This window comes from Hesperophylax consimilis, chromosome 4 (genome assembly GCF_061612785.1).
Source record: "Hesperophylax consimilis isolate HC1 chromosome 4, BYU_Hcon_1.0, whole genome shotgun sequence".
NCBI lineage: Eukaryota > Metazoa > Arthropoda > Insecta > Trichoptera > Limnephilidae > Hesperophylax > Hesperophylax consimilis.
Genome location: NC_142839.1, coordinates 29,715,912 through 29,735,671, shown reverse-complemented (window position 1 = coordinate 29,735,671; position 19,760 = coordinate 29,715,912). Strand labels below are relative to the sequence as shown.

The following is a 19,760-nucleotide window of genomic DNA, read 5'->3' as shown; positions in this document are numbered from 1 at the left end:
TTCCCGTCTGCCACCTTTAACTGCCCTTTTCGAGCAGACCGCACAGTTCCGCTTGGTACCTTTTCTTAAAATATGGAGTTTTCCATTGAGCCTGGTCTCTGATGGAGTGAGAATAATTATTGCCTAGTAAAAAATATTCAAATGTATTATGTATGAAAAAAAGCACAACCAATCGTAAGTGGGTACTGTATACAACTGAATAGACTCATGGGTATACCTGTAAAAGGGACTCTTTTATTTTTTAAACAACAAAATGTATATCTATTGTTTATGTCACCGCTGCGGCGCCATCGGAGTTGTTAGAATGTTTCCTATGTCGCCGTGGCGGTGACAACGGAGTACAAAGAGTTAACTCACACTACAAAGTATTTTTCAACAATAAGGAACTCCGGTGAAAAATATTATGGCTTAAAAAATATATATGTAGTCGTATAGGTAAACAACCACGATTCTGAATATTTTAGTTTTATTATACGTAGAATTAAAAATTAATAAAATACTATCCATTCAAAACGCCTTGTTTGATTGGCATCAATGCATCCGCTGTTTCTAGCGTCATGCCGCCAGTCTTCGCTGATTTTAAACTCTGGTATTGTGAATCTTATAGATTTGCTGTTTTTGAATGTATAGCAAAATGAATTTCTGGTTTTGAACCCAGATGAAAGACTTTAAAGACTTGAAAGACAAGCGGACGTACGCAATTAAAAATATAAAAATTCTGATTTCTAAAATAGATGAATTTTTTTATCTTTCTTTTTGTAAACTGGAAATACCAATTGATATGAAACTAAAAACATATTTAATTGTAAAGGTTATTCTCACCTCATTTTTTCGTTTTTTTTATAAAATCTCTAAATTAGTATAAAATAAAATCTGCATCTGTCTGTTTGTGTGCTTAGTTCTTCTAAACTACGTAACTGATGGTGGTAGAGTTTTCACCATCATTTAGTGAATTTCTTCTTCGTGAAGGTTTATATATATAATGCATGCATATCATAATTATAGAAAGTAGAAAAAAGTCGATGTTTAGTATAGAATTCAAACCTCAAAACTTTCCTCCAGATCATTCATGACCCCGAGCAACACCGGGTACACGTCAGTTGTAATTAATAAAATTTTACTCCAAATCAATCACAACCCCGAGCAAAGCCAGGTACACGTCAGCTAGTAATTAATGAAAAACATTACAAACTTTGATGAATCTTTCGCAAATGTGCAGAATTTACAGGCGATGACATTTTGAAATATATATTACAATTATTTGGAGTGTATGGTAAGTTTTTAGATGGAAATGCAAAGCGTAGTGTTATCTCTTTCTAACACCGCAACATAATTCACCGCAATAAGAAAGGAAATTGAATTTATAAGACTTTTGGTGTCTTAAAACAAAATTTATTGTTCAGGTTACACAGATCACATATATGTAGTACAATAGTCACAGTATACAATTTACATAATATCAATACACTTTGAAATAAAATTTATAGACTAGGCAAGGATTTATTTAGGATCCTTGCGGGATAACTTGGAAACAACAAAATAGTAGAATCGAGTCGCGGCACAACTGTTCGAGACTAGCCTAGGTTTGCTTGGGGCGGATTACTGTCCCTGAAGGACTGTGCGCTGTGTGTGTGTGTGGTAGCCAAGAAGAGGAGCAAGAGTCTAGTAGCCTTCAAGTCGGTTGCTTAGCAATGGTAGTAGATAGCTGTCCTCAGAGGACCGTGCAGAGCAGGGGTAGCCAGCTGAGGGAGGGAACTAGCCAAGGCGAGCAGACAGGAGAACTGTGTCGTGTAAGGGCGAGTTACTACTTATAAGGGTTTCATCCCGTGTCAGCAGCGTAAGGGATGGTTGGCCGCGTGGGGGGGATGCCTAAAAAGCGTTCTGCGCATCTCGTCGGGATAGTGCCATATGGGGAGGGAGAGATAGTGTATCGGCAATAATATCCCGCCCGCTAGTAATTACTATTCAGTAATTTGTAGCGCGTCAGTCCGTCGCAGTCTAGTACTTAGTTGACCCTATTGATACAATAAGTAAGTTCTTGTGATCTCACGGACGTTTTAGCGTGGGCATTGAAAAATTAAACATTTGAAAATTATAAACTAACTAATAAAAAATAAAAATTATGATTGCAGGATGTGATTTCATCGAGAACGCTTATATCAAAAAAAAATTGTTCTGCAAAATTGCCTCAAAATGTGATTTAGATTCACCAGTTTTCCACCACCAGTATCTTTACACAGCTTAAAAATAGCGTTGTCTTTATTTTCTGGGAAATTAATTATCCCATCAGCAGAAAGAAGCATGTTTTTCATAATAAAATGTATTTGTTGTGTAAATACTCCGTTTAACCCTTTATCACTCGCAACAATAACATTTGGCTGTCATTTGGCATTTGTTGTTTTGTTTTGCTCTATCTAAAACTAATTTTATAACATACTTTTTTTGTTTTCTGGCAAAAAAAAAAGTGTATGTGTGTTGTGCCTTGAGGTTTCTTCTCCCTCCTGATCTTCCACTAGTCACTTTTCGCTGCTGATATCCAGATATTTATAAACTTTTTTTACTTCTGTCATTTTCCATACTATTGTTGTAGTTGTTTACTGTTGTGAATAATGGAGGAAGATTTCCCTCCTGGACCCCCTAAAGATCCCCCAGATCCCTCTCCGGACCCCCCCTGGAAGAAAAACTGGAAATTTCTGACAGTGATACTGTCATTTTGACTTCTACCAAAAAAATTAAATTTACTCCCTCTTCCCCGACAAAACTTGACTCGCCTTCGACTTCACAGTCCCCACCAGGACTTTCTCAACATCCTCCAAGAAACTTTTATTCTCCTCATTCCCGTGGCCCGTTCATAGTATACGCCCAAAAAACTGAGCAAGGAAAAACCATTCATCCTCTTAAATTTGGTAAATTCCTATCAAACAGCAAGAACCCTTCAATCAAGCCGGGAGGTGTAAAAGCCGAGGGTCACTTCCGAATCTCCGTCGAATTCCTCTCAGGGCCAGCTGCCAACAGTTTCATCAAAAATATCTTCATTTCATCTATTTCATAGTTCAAGGCATATATCCCTACTTTCAATGTGACTCGCATGGGCCCGGTCAGAGGTATCTCGACCGATCTGTCCATTTCTTTCCAGAAATTCTGTCTTCACTTTCAACCCCTCAACACATTGGCAAACCCATAAAAGCCAAGAGGCTAAATTGCAAGGACTCCTCTGAGGGTACAATTTCCTGGAAGCTCTCCTCCCAATCTGTCATTATTACCTTTGAAGGTCAATCCCTTCCCTTCCATATATATTTATTCTTCAACTCATTACCAGTTGAAATGTGTAGGTACTTATCCCACCACTCAATGTTTCAATTGCTGTCATTTTGGTCATACTAAAGCTGCATGCAGATCTCAACCCAGATGATTTGAATGTGGAGAAAACCACGCAGCTGACCAATGTCCTTCTTCCTCCTCACCTAAATGTTTTAACTGCTCAGGCTCACATACAGCTATCAACTCTTCTTGCCCAGAACAATCTCGCCAAAAAAATATTAAAATTTCTATGGCCTCTCAGAACTTGTCTTTTCTGTAGGCTTCTAAACTAATCCCGCCTGTCAAAAAATCATTTGCTGAGGCTTTATCCAGCAACTGCTCATCCAACCATTTTCTCTCCTCTACAACAACTTCTTCTCGTTCAACTAAATTCACATACAAAAACCCTATCTCTAAACTGGCTCCTGGATACGATCAGCAACAACACAACTCACGGCTCTTAAATCCCAATGGTTCATCTCTTTCAAATGCCTCAAATGGGTGTGCAAACAATTATAATCCATCTTCAATGAACTCTCTAAAACTTTCTGAAAAACTCTCCCAAGACAATTCTTCATTTATCCAAACTCTTATTATGCTTCTAATTGACCTAATTTCTTCTCAAACTAATCTACCGTCCAATGCTGCGTCTATTATTTCCACATTAAAATCATTTATTTAAAATGACTCTTCAGGATGTATTACTTCTATTACTCCTGTCTGCGCGATGATCGCCCGGAAGGAACGGGCGGCGGTGCTGCTTTATTTATAAAAAAATCCATATCATTTTCCCCAATAAATAATATCACACCCCCCAATGCAGACTTCCAAATGGTTGCAGCTAAAATAAAGGACACATCCTTTATTTCAGTCTATCTTCCCCCAACAGCACACTTCAATAAACAAATTTGGTTGCAAATTGTAAGTCAACTAAGCCCTCCTTTCTTTATATTAGGCGATTTTAATGCCCATTCCCCCGTCTGGGGTTCTGCTTTCTCCGACCGAGATGGTCGAAGTGTGATGGATTTCCTAGATAAATCCAACCTTTTCCTTTTGAATGACGGATCTCCTACTAGGATCTCACGCCCTAGGACAAACCCCAGTGGAGTGGATCTCTCGATATGCTCTACTAGTCTGTCTTCTCTCTCCTCGTGGGTGGTGTCCCCCGACCCTTGCTCCAGTGCTCATTTCCCGTTCACCACTACTTATCAAACTTCTTTCCAATCAGACAAGTCTCATATTTCGACAAAGATTCAAACGAAATACACCAAATGGGATGAATTCAACTCTCATATGGACAAGTTCCTACTAAATTTACCCACCACCGATATATTTTCCATCAAAGATGACTAAAATAACAGTAATGTCTCCTCAGTAATCTTTAAGAAAAATTAATTAAAAAGCAATTAGAGTTTTTTTTCGAGAGTAAATCTCCATCTCAATTTGGATTTAGGAAAAAAAAATCCACTCAAGATAACTTTGCCATCATCAGCACTGATATTAATTTATCAATTTCTAAACAGGAAGTTTGTCTTGCCGTCTTTATAGATATGTATAGAAGACGCCTTTGACAATATTTCCATCCCAATCATGAAAAAAAAACTTTTAGGCCTTGGCCTTCCCCTCATGTTTGTCCAACCTATTATTAATCTATTTCTAGATAGAAAAAATTTCATTGAGCTACCAGATATTTTTCCTCAAAGTAGGTCTATTTGGAAGGGTTTACCACAAGGCGATGTATTGTCCCCCTTACTGTATAATACATACACATACGATATGCATGTCACTATTCCTCCACAAGTAAAAGTTATTGAGTTCGCAGATGACATAGCTTTCTTCTTATCATCCAAAATCATCCCTCTGCCGTCAAATATCTTAATGAAGCCATGAATGCCCTTTGCACATGGGTCACGTTAAATGGTCTTGAACTTTCAATCCAAAAGACTCAGTGTGACACCTTCTAAAAACCGGCATAAAAACCCCCCCTTCAAATTTTATTTAAAAATTCCCCAATCCCTAACGCTTCTGAATTAAAATTTTTGGGACTAACATTTGATAGGAAACTTTAATGGTCTTCCCATATTAATAATTTAGTTACTAAATGCGAAAAATGTTTAAATATCATCAGATCATTATCTGGCGTTTGATGGGGAGCTCAGCCTACTTGCATCAAGTTGCTTTATTACGCACTAATTCGAAGCCATCTCGACTATGCCTGCCCACTTTTTAGTACTGCTTCAAAAAATGTACTTGATAAATTAGACAAAATTCAATCTAAATCTTTGCGAATAGTAACTGGAGCGATGCAATCGTCGCCCATTAATTCCTTTCAACTAGAATTTTCTAATCCTCCTCTTTATTTAAGGCGTCAACTATTTGCTGACAAATTTGTTCTTAAATGTTTAAATTCTAAATATCACCAGGTTATCCCCAGAGTCTCATTGTTCATTGACTCAACACATTCATCTACAATCAGAGCTTCAACTAAACCTCTTCATGCCATCTGTAAAAAATTTATGTCTCTCTCAAAGCTTCAAATCATCCAAAATGATCTACTTCCCTTATACAAATTAAAATATAGTCACGTCACCCTATCCCCAACAATTTTAGAAGGGATCGGAATCCTTAAAAGTCATTCCAATCTTCCGGCCCGTACTGTCAATAATATGTTCAATGACATTATTTCATCTAAATGGTCCAACTCTTCTCTTTTATATACTGATGGATCCAAATCTCCCGACTCTCCTAACTGTGGTATAGGTATTAACGTTTACCACAATAATTCTAATGACAGAATATTTCATTCAATTTCAAATCAATTTTCAATATTCTCAGCCGAGTGCATTGCAATAATAGAATCTCTCAAATATATAATTAAAAGTAATTTTGAACATTCCCTCGTTCTCTCTGACTCTGTCAGTTCCCTCCAAAAACTTAAATCCAGTCCTCTTCTTCATCCTGATGATCACTTTGAATGCCTTATTCGAGTGATGATAGCCTCTGCTGAAAGTGATCACATGTTGTCAAATAGGTATAGAAATTCTTTCTAAGATATTAACAATTTAATTGGCCTATCTGGAGCTTAGAAGGTGAAAGGATTTATGTGAATTTGCAACATCAGTTTTCTTTTGAATCGTGTAAAATCAAACTTCTGGGGATTATCTGTTAAGTGGGCAGTACCTATATATATATCATTGAGTTATAAAAACAGAGAACATATGAGTTCCTTGCAAAATACCCGTAAAATATTGTTCCCTTGAAGGAAGTAGGAAGGGGGGTGAGGCAACTGCTGATGTCGCCCAAATCCTTCCGACCGCTCAACGAACGAAGTGACTGGTAGCTGTCCGCCATGCCGCAACCTGGAGCTAGAGCTCCATTTATGCACAGTTCAGTTTTTAACATCAAAAGAATCGATTTACACGAAAGCAATTATGGTAAAACCCTATTTACAGATAAAAGATTACACCATCGCTTTTTCTATCTTTTCCTGAAGGACTTGTGCATCTTAGGGTACATGCAGGCATTTTGCAGTTATTGCTGGAGACCCGTACTCAGTGCTTGTGACTGACTGAAGTCCTTGTTATCTCTATGTTGCCAATTGGCCCTTTGTTGTTGCCCAAATTTCAAATGCTCATATTTACTCCATATATGTATATACCCAATGATATGTGGCGTATTCTCGTGTTATAGTGGCACGCTACTAGAATAATAAATAGTACTTCCTAGAAAGATCGAGAGTAGCGTGGATTACATGTGGTACCTACGAGAATTATAACGAAGCGGTCGACCTACCTACTTGCGGCCTGAAAGATTCTTGATTTTACCAGGCGCATGTATTCCCTATATAAACCCTGCCACATAGCGGTACCTACGTCAGTCAGTCGGTACCTTACAATCTTCCCGCTGCCCCGCACCGCGCACCCCGCTCCGCACTGGGTCGCAGGTATGTACAAGCGTACCCGGCATCGCCCGCGCTTTGAGCTGATCACTCGCAATATCTGCCAACCAGGTCTATCACACCTTCAGCTTTCTTAACCAGGAAGACCCATGGTCTTCACAACCAGTGATAAACCTACAAGTCCGGTCACCGCAGCAATGCGTTGAACTACCGGCTTCACTTCACTCCACCACCGTCGATCTCCGCTTCCACAGTGTTAACCATCGGCCTAGAAAATTCACCATCGATAACCAACCATCAACTGCATTGAGCATCGGTCCGACTTCATCGCTACGACTACACTGACTTCAATAAACGCTGTGATACAGTGTTGACCATTGGCGTCGAGAATTCACCACCGATAATGTCCACCAACTGCATCGAGCATCGGTCCGACTTCATCGCTACAACTACACTGACTTCAATAAACGCTGTGATACAGTGTTGACCATTGGCGTCGAGAATTCACCACCGATAATGTCCACCAACTGCATCGAGCATCGGTCCGACTTCATCGCTACAACTACACTGAATTCAATAAACGCTGTGATACAGTGTTGACCATTGGCGTCGAGAATTCACCACCGATAATGTCCACCAACTGCATCGAGCATCGGTCCGACTTCATCGCTACAACTACACTGAATTCAATAAACGCTGTGATACAGTGTTGACCATTGGCGTCGAGAATTCACCACCGATAATGTCCACCAACTGCATCGAGCATCGGTCCGACTTCATCGCTACAACTACACTGAATTCAATAAACGCTGTGATACAGTGTTGACCATTGGCGTCGAGAATTCACCACCGATAATGTCCACCAACTGCATCGAGCATCGGTCCGACTTCATCGCTACAACTACACTGAATTCAATAAATGCTGCGAAATCTACAACCTTTTTCATTTGTCTCACCTCACCATTCCCAAACATATAAATATGTAATACGAAATTTAAAAATTGTTTTCCTCTCTTATTGTGCGGTAGGAATCGAACCCGTAACCTCCCGACTTAGTGTCAATTGCATAGACCACTTTATAGGTCATTGTGTAAATGAATTATGTAACTGCTTTTAAATAAATGTATAAATTGGTGTGTCATATTGCCAAATATATTACAAATACCACACACTTTTGGAAAAATTTTCGTCGCCGTGGTAGAGGATATCTGTGTTATGTTATGATGAAGGACATTGGTAATATTAATGCTAAATCAATTCAGAAAAGAAAATTAGTAAATATAGGTACAGACCATACATTATAGAAGAAAACTATAAGTGCCTTCCATACAAATTTGATTGGAAACAAATGTGCCACTGACTTAGTACCTTTTAGTTCTAGACCATTTAGCTTGCGGTCTGTTTTACACTTGCCTGAAATTGTATATCGCCATACAATTTGAATTTCGTAATCATGCTGAAACACAGTTTTGCATGGAAATATAGGCATGAATCGGGCTTATATTTGGAACACGAAACACATCCCAAAGGCATTTCTTGTATTATTCTTTATTCTAAAAGAGTACAAACAGAGAAAAAGTGCTTAGGCTATGAAAGTCGCTTGTTGTGTTGGGCAATGAATAAGAAAACATTGAATTAAAATTGTTTTGAATATTATTTTTTTGTAGAAAAAAGAGAACCAGAAACATTTCATTATATTTATTATTTTTTTATACATTCAAGTTTTCAGACTGTTATTTACATTTTAACAAGAATATTTTTCATAGTATAGGTTTACATAAATATGATTAACTAACAAATGATATTTTTCTGACAGATGTTTTGTGGAGTAGTTGACCTGCAACTTTAGGTGATGAATGAGATTCATATTTCAATACATAATAATATATAATTTCAGTGGTAGTCATAATTTACTTCTTCAATTCATTTTGAATATTAAATAGATTATGATAAGCAATTTATAATAAGATTAATGAACAATTTTAAATTAAGTTTTATCCTAATGGAAAGGGGTGAGAAGTAACGCCATTAAGAGTAAACATTCTGCATACATACTTTAATGCAAACTTATTAAAAGTTTTTGTACTTGCTTATATAAAAACGAAAAATAGACATAAAAAATAATAATTTAATGATCGTGGTTGACTTTGTTCACAATCTGTGAATACAAATTGTGAAATTTTCGTGTAAATCCGCAGATGCACATGTCAGTAGCTTGTGTATTTTATCGCTGCTAGTAACACGCATGTTAGTAACTTGCATAAAAGCATGCCAGTAGCTTGTGTATCGTATCACTGCTAGTAACAAGCATGTTAGTAACTTGCACAAAAGCATGCCAGTAGCTTGTGTATCGTATCACTGCTAGTAACAAGCATGTTAGTAACTTGCACAAAAGCATGCCAGTAGCTTGTGTATCATATCACTGCTAGTAACAAGCATGTTAGTAACTTGCACAAAAGCATGCCAGTAGCTTGTGTATCATATTGCTGCTAGTGACTCACATGCTAGTAACTCGCAAACTAGTAGTTCGTATGCCATTCAACTTATGAAGAATATGCAGGAGTTTTTTGTTGTTTTTTAGATATTATTGTCGCTAACAAAATGGCTCAGTGGAGTGATGAAAAAACTCTGAACTTCATTATGCAATATCGCAGCTACCGGTGCTTGTGAAATACAGGTTCAGCGCTTTACAAAAATAAAAATGCAATTCATTTCTTATTTTATCCAGGACCTCCACTCAGCCAGCTATGCGAACAAAACTAGAGTTGTAAGTAGTTAGCATGCCTGTATCTTGCTTTTACTGACCTACAAGCACGCCAGTATACAGCATGCCAGCTTCTTCACTGGCATATGTATCCGCAGTTTTAAGAATAGTCCAATGCTGCTTGGTTAATAATCATTAATGTCAATGAAAATAGTTCTTATTTCCAAAAATTATTATAATCTCCAATTTGGAATTAATAAACTTATTAATAAATCATTGATACAATGTACTGTAAGCATAAAAATATGAATAAAATCATCGAGAACAAAATCAATAAAACTTCAAAAATAAACCATACTATAATAATATTTGGATGATTTGTGTAGTGCCATTTTTTGGAAAAATCACCTCAAGGGAGCTGTACATATAATTATCTTTCCAAGGCTCTAACGCATAATGCGCATTATGTAAGTAAATGTGTAGCGTCAAACTCAGCAGAACATTTACTCAATATATTTGAGGAGTATGCAAAAGTTACACTAAACATAATCATCGTCACTAGGCTGTACGTAATCATTAAAACCTTCTATATGACAAAAATGAAACTTCAACGTTACAATGCTGGCCTTTTCAATGCAATCCGTCCCATTACGCAACACGTTTTGACACAGTGGATGTGTTTCAGGGAAACTTCATGGATCACATATTCGACATCCGTGTACGGGGTAGCCGCCGGTGGATTACATATGTGACAGTCAGTAGATTTTGTACAAAATGCGATTATATGTAGCACATTTGAAAATTTACTATATTTTGGGAAAATTTTCACATTGGAAGTTTTAACAGACCAGCGAAGTTACACTGTTAAAATTTTTAAGCAATTTAACCCTAGATTAAATGTCTTAAAAATATTGTGCACAAAGCTACTCTTTCAATGGTTTGGATTATACATACATGCCTTGGTACATTGTGTAATTTAATCCATTTTTCCATAAATCAAAACACCTCAAGCATTTTAACTGTTCGGAAGAAAAGCACACCCAAACTTATCAAATTATCATTTCATATATTCAATTAATATACATTATGGCAGATTATACGAGTCTTTGGTTTAATTTTTAAAAGAGTAAGATTAAATATATTAATTATAAAAATGCATAATTTTGTAAGAAATAGAAATAAAAAAAACTTTTGCGGGTTATTTATGTCGAAGAAATATTAAGTTTTCCTTCATTCTCCGTGCTACGAGACTGCAAGACTAAATCTTACATAAACTTTGTTCAAATTAATACCACAAACAAAATAATCAATGTGCAGTGGTACAAGAAAGCATGTGTTATACATGGTGTCCCGAAACTCGTAGTACAAGCGGGAAACTAGTGAATCTACATCACATTTGGAGTCGATTTTGTAGTATATTTTTTTTTGATTTGAGCTTTCTTTTTCGAGTAAATCGAGTCAGAAGTTGATTTTTTTTTTATCAAATTCTTATAAATTATTACTGAAGATCAAAGTACCCAACTTATTAAAACTATTTAAAAATTTAAAAGTTAAACAAATAATGACGAAAAAATTTGAACCCTGAAATAGCCGAAAAATATATTTTTTTGGTTTTTTTTTTTTATAAAAATGCTCAAATCAAAAAACTTTATGTTTATTTGGGTTCCCCGTGTGGTATACATTCTCCAGTTTCCGGCTTGTACTACAAGTTTCCGGACACCATGTATAATATTTTTTTGCATTCAATTATTTTTTTATGAATATTTTATGTATTTCAACTATTCATCATTGACACAATCGGAATAATTAAAACAGATAGTAAAATTTCATCCAAAACTCAAGTATTAAAATATAAATTAACAAATTACAAAAAATATATAATTGTCAAAAACAAAAACTTTTAGGTCAATAAAAAATATTACACAATTTCGATTTTTACCATCATTAAACTGTGTGATTGTGTGTGTTAACATTTGATTAAATTAAATAAGTGCTGCAAATATTGAAGCAGAGCTAAAATGGAAAATGAAAGAGCAAACTAGTTTGCCCTTGTTATGATGTTTTTTGATGACTGAAAATATAAAACTAAAAAAAATAAAGTAATGTTAGTTTATGAAAAACACCGAGAAGAACATTTTAATTTTATCAAGCATGTCATACAAATAAAGAAAAAAACATCAAAATGCACGCATGCTTGCAGGTAACGGAGAAAAAAACAAATTGAGTATTCCCTCAATCTAGCCTTTTTATTTCTGTATTATCAATTGGGCAGAGTATCTATCAACATTCTGGAATCATGATTAATTTACACCCCAACAGAAAACCGTTAATGTTTCTGGAGAGGATACATCATAACATGTTTGATGACGTAATTTTTTTTTAAATTATTAAAAGTTTACTTCTACCCAAATCAGTAACATAATAACAAATAAAAAACCTTTTTATAATGATTTCACCATTGGTCGGTGTTTGTGGTACGGAATAGCTGCGGGGTCAGAGGCTTTTAGAGATAAAGTTTCAAAATACAGAATACTTAATCTAATCCAAAACTAGGAACCAACCTACCTGAAACATCAATGCATTCAATGGAAATGTTACCTTTGTACTTGCACAGCTAAGATAATCCATGTTTGCATCTTATTTTATCACGCATTATCGTCCTAACAACACAATAATTCGTATGTGTTTTGCAAATATTATAAGATTTACATAATCAAAGTCATTGAATTTTATCAAAATGATGAAATGAATTGTTATAAATAATTTAGCACTAACGTCTGCCTTTATCAAACCATTATTACACATTGTTAAATGCCAATATGTAGGTAATATTTATGGAAAGAGATTTATTCTAACAATCAAAAACAGTAAGTTAATTCAGGTAAAACATTGATTACTGGTCTTGATTAAAACTCTCATTGTAAGTTCATTAAAATCCTTGGTTCATTCACCGCCTTGACATTAAGTATTTGTCTAAAAAAGTTTTCCAAGTAAAATGCATATTTTTCAGTAATTCTAATAAAAATTTATCTACAGATATATTATTATCTTTGGTGAGAGCCACCTACGGTCATAAGTTGATAAATGGATATTTTACACAATGCTAAGATAGCAAATTTACCTCACTGACTCATGAACAGTAAACACCTCACTAACTAAGTAAAAATACCATTTAGACGATTATTTAGGTACACGAAAGGTGTGCATTAAATATGTTGTTTCTTTGCTATAAAAATAGATTTTGAAGGCAATAGGCATAAATGATATATTATGCAGGTATCTAATAATGAATACACTTTAGAAAGAAAACGGGATAATATTCTATACCCATTAAATGGAACTGACCCTGTGAAGGAATTCCACCAAGTTAGAACGTTAATTAAATACAAGACAAACCATGCATTATTTCTACAGAATGTTCACTTATTATGTTTCAGTCGACAGTGATGCAGATGTTTCCTTAAAAAATACACTTGAATACAATAAATATACCGCTAACTAGGACACAGAGAATCAAAAATGTTTAATTATTATAGACTGGAGACAGATTGAGTGTAAGATTTCTTATAGTATGATTCCTCGTAGCGGAACGACTCGTTCTAGATGATTTGATGATTTGAAGAACCATGGTTTTGCAGTCGTGGCAGACAATCATCTGAACGCCACGCAGTCTGTCAGAAGCTCGCACTCCTCCGGCCAGGGTGTTACCACGGTAGAATCTATTTCTGAAGAAGAATGTCATTATGTTAAAATCAATAAATAAAAAAAACACCTCAACAGTTATTGCAGAACAACAAAGCAAAATTTGTGTTTAATTCAGAGTGTAGATCAATGAGTTTCAAACTCCATTACATTTGATGGCTATCAAATTGTCGCTCAACAGCATTTCAAATTTTTGATCAGTTCCCGTTAAATACAGATTCTTGGCTCATTTTTTCTTTTGATCAAATTATGAACAGCTGAGAAGCACGACAACATGACCATTATGCTTGACAATTGATCAAAATTTGAATAAAAATCGAAACGGGAGAGAATTGACATTTACGGAAAAGATCAAAAATTCAAAATTGAATGGTTATCAAATATAATTGAGTTTGAAACACCTCAACCTTAGTATGTATTGTATTGTTGGTGAATTTTTTAAGATGTACCTTCTATCCAAAGTGTGGTGTGGGCTTCCGTTGGTAACCGGCAAGCTCTGCGGCCCTTCCATGCTCCTGGTCATGATGCTGGCCTGTGGGGGCAGTGTCTGCATCTGGTCAGGCACGTAGCCCAGCGAGGAGCCGCCCCGAGAGCCGGGGGCCGACTGCACGTAGGAGGAGGGCGGGTGCGAGGGGGAGGAGGTGTTTAGTGTCCCCTCCAGGGAGCGCGCCATGGAAGACGTCTGGCTCCTCTGCAGGGAGGGGCTGCTGGGGGCGCTGCCCACTGAATTGTCCGAGCGATCCTGAACAAATAATTGTCATAAGACACGTGGTGTGAGGGAATTCCATATCGCTCATCGAGAAAAGTCACCTGGGAACATCAACTATCTCTAACAGAGTGTGGATGATGACCATAGTATTGAAATTTCTCCGAAACATGAACGCTGCTTACCAATGCCTCTTAAGCTTTTCAGCGAGATGATGTGACTTTAGATCACAATTCGCATGCCAATAATTCTAACAGGTCGGTATAAGCTTCAAAATTGCTAGTATCCTTTACCTGACTTGGCGTAGGGATAAACTGGCAATAGTTTTAGAGCCCCAGCAAATTTTTGTGAATACAAGCCACCACTGGTTAGGTCAGCCTAATGCATAACGGCCATGCTGTTATGCTTTTCAGCTGACCACAATTTTCTTAAATTCTGAAATGGGCATAGAATAGGAGGACCATTAAAATGTTTAAAAACAAAAGGCGCTGATCGGCACTTTGATGACAATATTACATTTGAAAACGGGATAGGCGTGATATTATTAAAATTAAAAGCAATTTGTAACATACGTGATTTTGCTCAGGAGAGATTAGGCGAGCCATCAGTGAGCGTGGGAATGAGGTGTGAACCTCGTCTTCTGGAGAAGGCATCAACGAAGGACTGAGGAGGACAACTGGTACATTGGAGAAATGTTCTGTTGGAATGCGCATCTGTGATAAACAGAATAACAATAAAGCATTATTACATCTTCACCGAATTCAATAAAAAGTAAAAGACAATATGATATTTATATATATCATCTTCAAGAGATTACATGTTGCTCACCTTTGAAAAGCATTTTGCACAGACAGTCTTTTTGCATAGCTTGCACCGCTGGCCCCATGGTCCAAATATTCCAAATCTTGTTTTTAGGCAGAGAAAACACACCTGCGATAAGAAAAAATTTATTAAATACAAGTTCTAATGATTTAACTGCCATCATATATATTGATTAGGTACTTTTAATTTACTTTATGGGAATTGGTAGTGAGACAGTAAAATATGATGTTGTTGTCACAGTGTTTATTGAGAGTCAGGATAATACATTAGTTGAGTTGCTCAGTTGGGAGATGGCTCTGGGTCGAGGATGATGATGACACCAGGCGTAGTCGGCGATGACTGCGGTAGAATGGTTGAGATGCGGGTCAGTGGGTCGACACCGCGTTGATGGAGATTGGACTCGTGGGCTTGTTCAGCGCTGATGAAGGCGAGGAGTCTTCTGGGTACTTCGGCGTGAACGAGGTAGACGAAGGTGCGATGGACCTGGTCGGCAGATGAGCGGGAGGTACAGGCTAGCGACGATGGTCGCGAAGCCGAGGCGCAGACGACGATGAGCTGGTCGCCGGGTCTAGGCGCGTGAGGTTAGCTCTGGCCAGGAATGATAGCCTGGGCCAGGGCGTTGAGGTGAAGAAGGATCGAAGCGTGACGCGGGGGGGAACCAGCCATGATGGCCGATTCCTCCATTACGCCGAGTCAGAGATCTCAGGTAGGATGATGTCGCGTGGAACTTGTTGAGTGGAACGATGTGGAATGATGACTGACGTACTTAGGTCCTCCACCGCTTATATAGCTGCTGATTCCTTTGTTCTCGTCTGCCACGGGTTGGAGTAGCGTCTGGACGTCGAACCCGCAGGACCGCTGACTCGGTTTATTGTATGAGCGTTTGCATCACCCTGTATGCAAATCAGCAGTTTACGTATTGTGGTACCGATATTTTTATTCAATGTTTCGTAAGACTAATTGCTGTCTCAGCTGTTTAACTCGTGCAGTCTGGTTATGAATTGATGACCCTAGGAGCGGTGACATAACCGCTACAAGTTTTTAAAACACAAGTGTTGTAGGGTCGTAATTTGTGGTGGGTTTTGTAGATTACTTACTTTTCTTTTTTCAACATCTTCCTTGACACGCCCTTCCACAGGTAAGGCCTCCAGTTCAGCTTTCGTAAGAACAGACCGAATGTGAACTATTTCTTCTAATGTGAGAGACAGTCTCTCGTCTAATGACATCGCTTCTTGCCACTGTTTCTAAAAACACCAAAATAAAAATACATTAGTACAATTTGATAATATTTCCAGGTTTTATTTCTAAAAACGAAAGATTTTACCATAAAAATTTTTCATGAAAGTCTTTTTTTACTATACAATGTGTCCCAAACTTCGACGCCAACCTTTCAAGGGGTTAAATTACTGATTAGTGGCCAGCTCACCACCAATCAGAATATCTAAAGATGACCTCAGTAAAAAGTCGCTAGTTTTCCAGATATTCACACTATTACGAATTTAGGGAAAATCTACACCTTTGGTCAGTTTTTCCTGAATAATGCTGCTATTGATCACAGTCCAAAAATATTCTTAATCTGCTTACATACTGGTTTGCCCATTGAGTGTTCTTATTTTGCCTATTGATTTGGACTTAGTTTATTGGAGATTAGTAAACTAATTGATCGCCTTTCTTCTGAACCAAAATAGGATTGCTTTACAGAAATTAGAATTGGAAAATATGGAAATTTGAAGTTGTGACATTAAAAAAACTGAACAAAGGCGTAGATTTTCCCTAAATTTGTAAAAGTGCGAATATCTCGAAAAACTAGGGACTTTTTACTGAGGTCACATTTAGATATTCTGATAAGTCGTGAGCTGGCATATTACCCCCTGAAAGATTGCCATCTAATTTTGGGACACGTGTATAATATTACGAAGATTTACTAGGCTGCCTTTATGAAAATTAATATAATATTGGCATTACATCTACAAAATTGTGATGTCACTAAAGCTGGGATTGCACCTCATTTATTCTATGATCTATTACATAGAATTTATGACATAGATCAGTGAGAACAGGCTTTCTATGCGAAAGAAACCCAAAGTTGAATGGACTTCAACTTTCATTCTATAAAATAGACCATAGAATAGATAATGTGGGAACCAAGCACAAGTTAAACTAGAAATATATTATTCAAATTCACAACAGTACCTAGATAAGATGTATTACAATGTTATGAAACCTAATTACCCATCGAACTTAACCACAAAACCTTACATACCTTTTTTAGCTATAACTACACGATTGGTTAAATTATCCAAATAAAATAAAAATATCAAAACTACTACATGAGAGCATCCATTAAATTTATCAAATGAAGAATCATTGTGATATTAATGATGTTTTGTGGAATTGATGAATGAAAATCAGATAATGTTTGGTTTAACCCTTGCTAGTCAAAGGTGATGAATTAATGAAAAAGCATATTTTTTAATAATTGTTACTAGGAGAGAGAGCATTACTAAAATCTTAAAAACTCTATGCTTAGCAAAAGAGAAAATAGTGATTGGTAAGAACGTACCTAATCATTGATTTCTTCTTCTTACCCGAGTATTTGGGACCCTTCAGACAGTTGTAAAATATTGCATACACATATTAACGCCCTCGTAACTGAATACTCTGCATTCCGTAAGCTTTACCTTCTGACAATACAGCAATTAGCAGTACCTGCTTAAGCCCTTTGAAGTTAGCAGAATAGCTGACAAAGGGTAAAATTCTAATGTGCCAGATAAGAAGTATGTAGTATGGCACTTGAGTTAAACAGAGTCTGAACAGAATAAATTCGGGGTAGGTAATTTCAAAACATATTTTACTGGACACTTCTATTTTTTAAATATAATAAACAAGAGTGAGGGAGTCCAGTTTTTACATATGGATTGGAGATCGAAGGTAAAAGAATGTAATAAAAAACTGTTGTGAAAAAGTGAGGTTGGAAAAAAATTGAGATTAGATAAATGCATTACGCGGATAAGAAACGGGAGAGGAAGATAATACTAAGAATAATTGCATTTATAACAGTTAAGTTTAAAAATTCAACAATTTTTTGAAATGGGAAATTTTTTTCCCGCAAGTGACTTTATCAACGTCTGAAAGGTCCGCTGGATATAATAAGGCAGAAGCGCACAACACTCACTTTGCAAGGTGCACTAACCGACTGGATTAGCTCTTCCTGCAGCGAGTTCCTGGACCAGGAGATGTCGTTGGGTGTGCCTCCCAGAGTGCCGAGGGGCAGGTTGTCCACGTCGCTGCTGGTCACCGATATGCCTGATTGTCTAGAATCCGGTCTGGAAATATTCAAATTAACTATTAAAACAGGGTATTCAGTACTATGCAATTTAAGTTTCAAATAGCGTAATGCCCGTAATGTCCACACAGAGGACTTTAAAAAAGGTTTCAAGACACAAACTAAATTACCATATCATCAGTGAAGAAATATTTTTGTTATTTGTTTTTAGGGTATTATGCCGTGTTGTGCTAACTCCTTCTTTAGCCAACGTTTCGGACAGCATTGCAGTGTCCATCATCAGGGCAGATGTGTTATTTGATGATGGACACTGCAATGCTGTCCGAAACGTTGGCTAAAGAAGGAGTTAGCACAACACGGCATAATACCACAAAAACAAATAACAAAAATACTTTTGGCCGTGAAAATCTTAAATCATAAGTGAAGAAATAATTCACAATACATATTACACAGTTTTTAGGATGTTCTTAGGTTTTTAAAACCCATTTATTTTACACGCTCATTGATTTATTTGGCATTTTTTCAATATCAATATGAAATTTTGTGAAAGATTACAATCTGCCTACTAAACTGAAGGATACTTTACTAATGCTCAGAAACTTTGCCCAATCTATCAAATGAGAATTTATGAAATAACATAAACTTTCATTGAATGTGACATTGATTCATTAGTTTAACGAAAAAAAATGATAAATATCCCACTAGTTTTGCGTTGCCTTATTTTATGAATTAAATTTTGAGGTCTATTATTTTTGTCCATGTTTTGACTGGTTACGTACCTGGATTGTGGGACCGAATGAGATCCAGATCCTCCCATGGAGTCAGCCGGGTTGCCGCAGGCCACGATGGTGTGTCTTCTCATGGACGCTCTACGGGAGGGACACTGCGTCGCTAGGTCGTACGCTAAACAAAGTTAAATATATGTCATTAGATACAGTGCTGTAACTGTAGCTCAATACCATGCAATTAGCAACTGAATAATCATTGAAACACACAAAAGATGATAAATCATCAACAAACACTGAAGAGATAAACTACAGAAGTGTATTGTGGGCTGTGGATGTGTCTATTGTGCCTGAAGTAAGGTTAATTTTATCTCACTTCAGGTGAAATTGATCAAATATTTGAAGATCACCAATTTCATTAGCAACACCAGATTTCTGTCAAATCAGTAAAGAACTAGTATAGCTCTTATGGGAATTTTTCGTTTGGGGGGACTCTAAAATTATCACCCAAAACCATGCAATAAAGTGTAGCTGTCTTTAAAACACACTTATAGAAAATTAAACAGAAAGAGAAAAATTAAGATGGATAAATGTTACCACTTAGAACCACGTAATAA

At 36.7% G+C, this 19,760-nt stretch overlaps 1 protein-coding gene across 4 annotated transcripts in view; it reads right to left on the bottom strand.

Moving 5' to 3' along the window:
• Positions 1–8,900: 8,900 nt before the first annotated feature.
• The window catches only part of LOC149424508 (protein spire-like), a 36,673-nt gene continuing 25,813 nt past the window's right edge, over positions 8,901–19,760 (bottom strand). For 3 of the 4 annotated variants that reach the window (XM_089651641.1, XM_089651637.1, XM_089651639.1), the window contains 7 exons: positions 19,198–19,321; positions 18,308–18,458; positions 16,230–16,376; positions 15,139–15,240; positions 14,883–15,023; positions 14,054–14,346; positions 8,901–13,627 (listed from right to left, as the gene is read on the bottom strand). In XM_089651641.1, coding sequence (XP_089507767.1) covers positions 13,426–13,627; positions 14,054–14,346; positions 14,883–15,023; positions 15,139–15,240; positions 16,230–16,376; positions 18,308–18,458; positions 19,198–19,321 — 1,160 coding nt within the window. In that variant the 3' untranslated portion in view covers positions 8,901–13,425. The remainder of the gene's footprint in view (positions 13,628–14,053; positions 14,347–14,882; positions 15,024–15,138; positions 15,241–16,229; positions 16,377–18,307; positions 18,459–19,197; positions 19,322–19,760) is intronic. The other variant, XM_089651638.1, reaches the window with a different exon arrangement.